The sequence below is a fragment of the Salvelinus namaycush genome, chromosome 3 (genome assembly GCF_016432855.1).
Source record: "Salvelinus namaycush isolate Seneca chromosome 3, SaNama_1.0, whole genome shotgun sequence".
Classification (NCBI taxonomy): domain Eukaryota; kingdom Metazoa; phylum Chordata; class Actinopteri; order Salmoniformes; family Salmonidae; genus Salvelinus; species Salvelinus namaycush.
The window spans coordinates 17,689,523-17,699,070 of NC_052309.1; the positions used below are offsets into that span (position 1 = coordinate 17,689,523).

Below are 9,548 nucleotides of genomic sequence, written 5' to 3' on the forward strand. Positions count from 1 at the left end.
ATGGGCTGGTTCCTCATCCCATTTGATAACCTGCTGTGTATGGTCCTTGGCATATCCTTCACTGTGGGATTCAGCTCGCTGCTAGTCATAGTCGTGCCGGCCGTCCTTGGAGTGTCCATTGGGATCCGCAGACTGTACATGAAGAGCCTTCTCAAGGTCTTTGAGGTGAGTTCGCTTCACACTGTCACAATGGGTCCGATTCCGACTCTACCTAAGCGTGCATAAGGGAGTGGTGGAGTGGTGCGCAGACCAAGCCGTAACAGTCTGAACCCGACGCACGGCGCAACACTTGTAACTGTGTGATGACACGGCCATGGTTAGTGCAGGCAGTAGACGAGGGTATAGCTGACTGTTGTAGACTGTTCTCCCTATTATAATTATCTACACTAATCTTCCAACATTACCATGGGTTGAAGAACTGAATGTGGAAATTTCCTTCTTTTGTTTGTAAAGGCTCTCCAAACCTGTTTTTTATATGATTCATAAATACTTTCCTAAACCTAAATAATCTACAAAATCTTTGTATTTTGAAATCTACCAATTGGTGCTGAAACGGAGATGAATATGCATATATTTAGATGGCTTTCTTTAATTGATCCCTAATATTCAGAACCCGTTCTCTCGATATATTCTTGTGTGTATGTAGACAAAATTCTACTAAAAGGATGGCTTAAGATAAAAGTACTGAAAACCCTACTGAATAAAAACCCCACGAGAAAATCTGTTGGCCAGCAAATGGGAGGGTTTTCAATAGTTTAATGAAATTTATTCAGAGCGCGCAAGAGAGTGTTACGCGGCTGAATAAGGTAAGTCTGAATACCAACTACTGAGAAGTGTGTAGAAAAGGCGTCAATTCCTAAGTCAGAATTGGGCCCTTAGTGAATGCCTGTTTCGAGATATATTTGAAAAACTTTGATAGGCGACTTGCATAATACTCCAATACAAAGTAATTGTATTCCAGTTTTAATGTATGAACTTGAACTATCCCTATATTTGGAATTAGCTTAGCAGTAAGGGGCGTTCATCTAAGGCAGGGGTGTCAAACTCATTCCACGGAGGGCCGAGTGTCTGCAGGTTTTTGGTTTTTCCTTTCAATAAAGCCCTAGACAACCAGGTGTGGGGAGTTCCTAACTAATTAGTGATGTTAATTCATCAATCAAGTACAAGGGAGGAGCGAAAACCCGCAGACACTCGGCCCTCCGTGGAATGAGTTTGACACCTGTGATCTAAGGCCAGGCTCAATTTAGAATAGCTGCCCTTAATCCACCCCAGGTTGTGTCTGATCTGCTTTGTGGAGAGAGTAGTCACCTCAGCTTGGCTCTTTTTTTTTTTCTTCTAATGTGGTCAGTCAACTTCACTGAGAATAAATGGCATTATGGACATTGTTCTGTGGAGCAATTCATATAATTTTATTTTTCATTCACTAAAGTGAGCACGAGAGACCACTACCCTCAGTGGATTTGTCAAATTTGTCCTCTGGTGGCAGTGTGTGTGTGGTCTTTGCTTCTCCCCTACCACATGACATTTGACATCAACCTGTTGCATCTGTCAGGGGCATGTCACAGTGCCTCTGGCTGTAAGTGCTGAATTAGCCTAGCAGCATTGCACTTTCAAATTACTAGGGATTTCAAATCAATATGATTATAATCTCCTACACATTCAAACAAAGGAGTGAGGTTCTTTTCAAGGAAATCATGAGTGAATTAGGCCTAGGTGTGGGACAGCCACAGGAAATGTTTTAGGAAGGGATATACAGTAGTCTTCACTGGTCCACCCGAACCTGAATACCCGACCCGGGACCCGAGCAGGTCCAAATTCTATGTAACCACAGCTGATAGACCCGAATAGACCTGACCACTTCTGGTTCGGGTCTGATTGTCCTCGGGTCCGTTCAGATCCTCCTTTTTTATGGGGTGGCAGGTAGCCTAGTGGTTAGAGTGTTGGGCCGAAAAGTTGCTAGATCGAATCCCAGAGCTGACAAGTAAAAAATCTGTCATTCTGTCCCTGAACAAGGCAGTTAACCCACTGTTCCTAGGCTGTCATTGTCAATAAGAATTTGTTCTTAACTGACTTGCCTAGTTAAAGGTAAACGATAAAATAAATACAAATTTAAAAAATGATTGGGTTGGTTCGGGTCCTTCCGGGTCCATACCTCCTAATATACAATAAAATGGAGAGGTACACTGCTCTGTAATATGTGTTCTGTGGTTATGTATATGACATGCAGTGACGTGGTCTTTGCAGGTGGCACTGTTTACATTAAGGGAGCCACAAATAGTTGAGTTGGCCAACTTGAAGCATAGCTACTGTTATTATATTGATTGCTAATTGCTGACCCATAAAAGACACAGTGAACATCTTTTGCGGTCATACAGTGCTGTGGGCTGTTTTCAGTCTCTCCCTCAGGGGAAACCACATGCCCCCCAAATACTCCAGACTGCCTGTTTCATGCTTATGGGCCTGTCTAAGATAGTTATTGTGTTCCTATTCTCTGTGGATCTGCTTACTCAGCTCTTGACTCCTTGTCAGTTGTACCATGTGATGTAGTCTTGCTAGGCCAGGCTAACATAATCATTTATGAGATACAGTCTGGTCCCCAAGACTATCTGTGATGCACCTTCAGGCTTATGAATGATGATATCTTGGCACAGAGAAATGATTGCTTCTCATCAAATGATAAGAATTATGAATATAAATGTCATAAGTTATAGAATATGGCTTACAAATACCTTTGGGATAGAATTCATGGCTTAAAGTTAATGTACAACTAATGTATGATACCCCCCTCTATTTAGTGGGCTACTGTGCGGATGGAGAGAGGTGCAAAGGAGAAGAATCAACATCTTTATAAACCCTATAGTAATGGTACGACCTTTCAATGTACGACCTTTCAATGTACATCTCTCACTTATGGGAATGGCAATGTCTCTGTTGTTGCATTAACTCTGTCTCTCTTTCCATCCCTCTCCCTCCCTCCCTCTCTATCCCTCTCCCTTCCTCCCTCTCTGTCTCAGGCATCATAGCTAAAGAGCTGTCCTCTCTGGAGCAGGAGATCCAGGAGCTCCGTGCCAGCGGCACCACTCTGAGCTCTGAGCCTGAGTTTGAGATGGCGGACATCATGTATTTCTGCCGGCGGGGGGTGGAGAGCATCGTGGATGACGAGGTGACCAAGCGCTTTTCTGCTCAGGAGCTGGAGTCCTGGAACCTGCTGACCCGCAGCAACTTCAACGCTCGCCACATCAGCCTGCGACTCAGCGTGCTCTGGGGACTGGGTCTCTTCATCCGCTATGGCTTCCTGCTGCCACTCAGGTCAGAGGTCAAGAGTCAGGGTCAGCATCTAAGGCAGGAAACGTCTTTGCTAGTTATAGGCCAACAAGGAGCTGTTGTGGACATCAAGATGTCTACAAATTAGATTTATGAGAATTGTGTTTATTTAGCATGAAATACCATTTTTTTTGTGGTTTTTGCACATCACAACTTTTGTTGTAAACAAAATTGATATGTGGTGGACTGTTTTGTTTTGTGTTCTACAGGGTTACTCTGGCAGCCTCTGGTATTGGTCTGCTTGTGGTCTTGACTACCATAGTGGGCTTCATACCAAGCGGCTGGTACGTTTCCACCAACACCCTCAGAATTACCACAAACTTACAGTATCTTATCTACAAGAAGATTCTGTGTTGGTGGAAGCCTTATTGTCAGTGTGTTGATCTCCTCAGGTTAAGGACGTACCTCAGTGAGAAGATTCATCTGATGTCTTATCGCATCTGTGTCCGATCCCTCACTGCCATCATCACCTACCACAACAGGTACTGTAGACCAACCAAATACTCACTGGCTAGCATTCACAACATCAGCTCAGACAACAGAGACACAAACCTACTGTATTTTTTCACAGCTTTCTGCCCATTTAGTGACTCACCACCCTATCTTGTACTGAGCTCAAAGCCAGTCTTACAGTGCCTTCAGAAAGTATTCATACCCCTTGACTTATTCCATATTTTGTGTTATAGCCTGAATTCAAAACATTTTTAGAAATGTTAGCAAATTTATTGAACATGAAATAAATAATAAATAATTTACATAAGTATTTACACCCCAGTCAATACTTTGTAGAAGCACCTTTGGTGGCGATTACAGCTTTGAGTTGTCTTGGGTATGTCTGTATCAGCTTTGCACATCTGGATTTGGGGATTTTCTCCCATTCTTCCTTGCAGATTTTCTCAAGCTCTGTTAAGTTAGATGGGGAGTGGCAGTGAACAGCAATCTTCAAATCATTCCATAGATTTTCAATGTGATTCAGGTCTGGGCTTTAGCTGGGTCACTCAAGGACTTTCACATTCTTGTTCTAAAGCCATCCCAGTATTACCTTGGCTGTATGCTTGGGGTCATTGTCTTGTTGGAAAGTAAATCTTCACCCCAGTCTAAGGTCTTTTGCACTCTGAAGCAGGTTTATTGCTAACATTAGCAACGACAGATTGCTCACTTCCCTGACCAAGGTCCTTCTTGCCCGGTTGCTCAGTTTGGTCGGACGGCCAGCTCTTGGCAGTCTGGGTAATTCCATATGTTTTTCAATTTTCCAATGACCACTGCTCTTGGAAACGTTCAACATTCTAGAAATTGCTTTATACCCTTCCCCAGATATATGCCTCATCACAATTCTATCTCAGAGATCTACAGACAGTTCTTTGAACTTCATGATATATTTTTCTGCTCTGACATGCACTGTCAACTGTGGGACCTTATATAGACAAGTGTGTTTCTTTCTAAATCATGTTCAAACAATTGAATTGGCCACATGTGGACTCCAATGTTTTTTTTTTTATGTTTTTTTTATTTAACATTTAACTAGGCAAGTCAGTTAAGAACAAATTCTTATTTACAATGACGGCCTACCGGGTAACAGTTGGTTAACTGCCTTGTTCAGGGGCAGAACGACAGATTTTTACCTTGTCAGCTCGGGGATTCGATCCAGAAACCGTTTGGTTACTGGCCCAACGCTCTAACCACTAGGCTACCTGCTGCCCCAAATCAAGTTGTAGAGACATCTCAAGGATGATCAAAGGAAATTGTCTGCACCTGAGCTACATTTGGAGTGTCAAAGCAAACAGTTGTGAAAATGTATTTCATTTTCAATAAATTTGCAAAAATGTCTGTTTTCATGTTTTCACTTTGTCATTATGGGGTATTGTGTGTAGATGGGTGTGATCATTTTTAATTTTTTTAATTCAGTTGGAATTCAGGCTGTAATACAAAATTTGGAATATGTCAAGGGGTATGAATACTTTCTTTAGGCACTGTATGTCAATTAGGGTGGCACACACTTGTTGTTGGTAGTTTTATGAGAAAGGCGGTTTTGTTAATGTGTCTCATTCAGTCGTTTCTTTGCTCTGCCAACAGTGAGAACAAACCAAAGAATGGAGGCATCTGTGTGGCGAATCACACAACTCCCATTGACGTCATCATCCTGGCCAATGATGGCTGCTATTCTATGGTACTGTATGTAAATCCTAGTGTGTAACAGTAAGCATTGGCTGTCTGTTTAAAGCTGTGTGTGTGTGTGTGTGTGCTAGTGCGGAATATGTGGGGAGCTTGGGAGACAGATGTATAACCCATTCTTTGCCAAGATGTTTAGTTTAAGATTCCCACTCAGTCATCACTTCCTCTCTCAGGTTGGCCAGATCCATGGTGGTTTGATCGGGGTAGTCCAGAGAGCCATGGTGAAATCCAGCCCCCACATCTGGTTTGAGAGATCTGAAGTCAAAGACCGCCACCTTGTGGCCGAAAGGTAATACTGCAGCTGCATGTTGCAGAAACCATACTTTCCTTCCATTTCTCATTGTCAGACTTGGCGAAGGCATTAAAAAGCAGCGAATGCATTCTTATAATGTGGTGAAAACAGTTATATTATTAGTAGCGCTGTGACGGTCATGGAATTTTGGATGTGGGTTTTGTTGCACATTTTCTCCTCTCCTTCACTCCGGACTGCATGTGCTGCTATAGAAATATGCTTCTTAATTGTGATCATTCAGTCAGCTCTTCGTTCTATGGTTATTTTATTTTCGTGACGGTCTTCATCCATAACCGTCGGTTATACGGTAATATGGTAATTTTCCCATCCCTAGTTATTAACATGTTATTTACACTGTTCTGTATTTTCTTTTTCCAGGCTTAGCAATCATGTAGCAGACAAAACTAAACACCCCATCCTCATCTTCCCAGAGGGTTAGTATGAAAACGGACCCTTTTCTGATGGATCGAGTGCTGCTCAAATAGAAATGAGATATGGCAACTAATGAAGGCTGTAATGATGATAAAAATTCACCCTATGTCGGATCTGTGTGAGTGTGTAATGCTGCGGCGTGACAATGTGTTTCTCACTCAGGCACCTGCATCAACAATACCTCAGTGATGATGTTCAAAAAGGGCAGCTTTGAGATAGGCTGTACTTTCTACCCTGTGGCCATTAAGGTAGTCTCTCCCTCTCTCTCTACTGCCGTTTTATCTATTATTCTCTCTCAACCACCTAACCCGCTCCCTTTGACCTCTCCCTGTGACAGTATGACCCTAGGTTTGGTGATGCGTTCTGGAACAGCAGTAAGTTTGGGATGGTCAACTACCTGCTGAGGATGATGAGCAGTTGGGCCATCGTCTGCAGTGTCTGGTACCTTCCACCTATGAGCAGAGAGGTGTGGCCTTTATTTTGGTTTAGCCCAGTAACGTTGTTATTATTGATTTGTATAATGCAGTTATAAACAAGGGAATCCCCTAAGGTCTAGACCTAAATAATCCTGACAGTGATAAGTCAAAAACTCCATCCTGGTATGGAGACTCCATGTTAACTGTCTGACTGAGCCATCTCTGTTGTTGTCTGTGTAGGAGGGAGAGGATGCGGTGCAGTTTGCCAACAGAGTAAAAGCAGCCATCGCCACGCAGGGAGGACTGGTGGACCTGCTCTGGTGAGTTTCAGTGAATACGCATCTCACACACACACACATTCTGTCTAGCACGATTCCTAGCTGTGTGTTTATCATGGTGTGTACATTCTTGCAAGTGTACATGTGTTGAGGGTTGTACAAAACTGCTCTTCCCTGTGTTTATCTGTCTGCTCTAAGGGATGGAGGGCTGAAACGAGGGAAGGTGAAAAATACGTTCAAAGAGGAGCAGCAGAAGCTGTACAGCAAGGTGCTGGTTGGAGACCAGGAGGACCAAGGTGAAGACAGACCACAGGAAGATGAAGAAGAAGAAGAGGGGGACCAAAATGAAGACAGACCACTTGAAGATTACACACCCAGACCACTGGAAGACTGCTCTCTGAGACTACAAGAAGAAGAGGAGGAGAGAGGCTCAGAGACACCAATGAAGGATCAATGAGGGTGGGGGTTCCATTCCTACCAGGTTATTAAGTGTCAGCGGAGCCCCACTCACTGTCTTGGTGAGGCACTAGACCAGAGGATTTATTGGATTGGAAGCCTTAAAGTAATTTCAATAACAATGAACTACTCAGAGAACATTTCAATAACAATGAACTACTCAGAGACCATTTCAATAACAACGAACGAGTCAGAGAACATTTCAATAACAATGAACTACTCAGAGACCATTTCAATAACAATGAACTACTCAGAGAACATTTCAATAACAATGAACTACTCAGAGACCATGTAGTGCAACTGAAACACTCATTTTCTACAGGCTGTAAGTCACATACTTTTGAGTTTGTGCTGCACTATGCACAGTCATTTTATGAATGTTAACTGTTTTAATACTGTATTTAAATATTTATTTTAAATATTTTCTTTATTTATGCTATTTTGACCAGTATATTTGGGTCGTTTTGGGTAGTGCAATTAGGTCCCCCAAAACTTGATGAAAACAATATATCATAAAGAGCACATGTTCACTTAATAACATTAATTTCAGCCTGTTTTGGCCTTCCATGGTGACATCACCATACAGTAAATGAATAGACCAATAAGAAAGAGGGTGCCAAACCTCCTGCCAATAACAACACATTTTTCACTTTTCCCCTCCCCACTCAGACTACTCCCAGACAATCCTAGCAAAATTCTTACATTTACATTTTACATTTACATTTAAGTCATTTAGCAGACGCTCTTATCCAGAGCGACTTACAAATTGGTGCATTCACCTTATGACATCCAGTGGAACAGCCACTTTACAATAGTGCATCTAAATCTTTTAAGGGGGGGGGGGGGGGTCAGAAGGATTACTTTATCCTATCCTAGGTATTCCTTAAAGAGGTGGGGTTTCAGGTGTCTCCGGAAGGTGGTGATTGACTCCGCTGTCCTGGCGTCGTGAGGGAGTTTGTTCCACCATTGGGGTGCCAGAGCGGCGAACAGTTTTGACTGGGCTGAGCGGGAACTGTACTTCCTCAGTGGTAGGGAGGCGAGCAGGCCAGAGGTGGATGAACGCAGTGCCCTTGTTTGGGTGTAGGGCCTGATCAGAGCCTGAAGGTACTGAGGTGCCGTTCCCCTCACAGCTCCGTAGGCAAGCACCATGGTCTTGTAGCGGATGCGGGCTTCAATTGGAAGCCAGTGGAGAGAGCGGAGGAGCGGGGTGACGTGAGAGAACTTGGGAAGGTTGAACACCAGACGGGCTGCGGCGTTCTGGATGAGTTGTAGGGGTTTAATGGCACAGGCAGGGAGCCCAGCCAACAGCGAGTTGCAGTAATCCAGACGGGAGATGACAAGTGCCTGGATTAGGACCTGCGCCGCTTCCTGTGTGAGGCAGGGTCGTACTCTGCGGATGTTGTAGAGCATGAACCTACAGGAACGGGCCACCGCCTTGATGTTATTTGAGAACGACAGGGTGTTGTCCAGGATCACGCCAAGGTTCTTAGCGCTCTGGGAGGAGGACACAATGGAGTTGTCAACCGTGATGGCGAGATCATGGAACGGGCAGTCCTTCCCCGGGAGGAAGAGCAGCTCCGTCTTGCCGAGGTTCAGCTTGAGGTGGTGATCCGTCATCCACACTGATATGTCTGCCAGACATGCAGAGATGCGATTCGCCACCTGGTCATCAGAAGGGGGAAAGGAGAAGATTAATTGTGTGTCGTCTGCATAGCAATGATAGGAGAGACCATGTGAGGTTATGACAGAGCCAAGTGACTTGGTGTATAGCGAGAATAGGAGAGGGCCTAGAACAGAGCCCTGGGGGACACCAGTGGTGAGAGCACGTGGTGAGGAGACAGATTCTCGCCACGCCACCTGGTAGGAGCGACCTGTCAGGTAGGACGCAATCCAGGCGTGGGCCGCGCCGGAGATGCCCAACTCGGAGAGGGTGGAGAGGAGGATCTGATGGTTCACAGTATCGAAGGCAGCCGATAGGTCTAGAAGGATGAGAGCAGAGGAGAGAGAGTTAGCTTTAGCAGTGCGGAGCGCCTCCGTGATACAGAGAAGAGCAGTCTCAGTTGAATGACTAGTCTTGAAACCTGACTGATTTGGATCAAGAAGGTCATTCTGAGAGAGATAGCAGGAGAGCTGGCCAAGGACGGCACGTTCAAGAGTTTTGGAGAGAAAAGAAAGAAG

General features: G+C 44.3%; 1 protein-coding gene across 1 annotated transcript; it reads left to right on the plus strand.

Moving 5' to 3' along the window:
- Window positions 1–7,684, plus strand: LOC120044246 (glycerol-3-phosphate acyltransferase 4-like). The gene is made up of 12 exons (XM_038988852.1): window positions 1–165; window positions 2,796–2,865; window positions 3,015–3,309; window positions 3,534–3,608; window positions 3,717–3,806; window positions 5,398–5,491; window positions 5,670–5,785; window positions 6,167–6,222; window positions 6,383–6,468; window positions 6,558–6,686; window positions 6,877–6,956; window positions 7,113–7,684. Exons 1-12 carry the CDS (start codon window positions 1–3, stop codon window positions 7,369–7,371), a joined length of 1,515 nt encoding a protein of 504 aa, XP_038844780.1. The 3' UTR covers window positions 7,372–7,684.
- The last annotated feature ends 1,864 nt before the right edge of the window (window positions 7,685–9,548 follow it).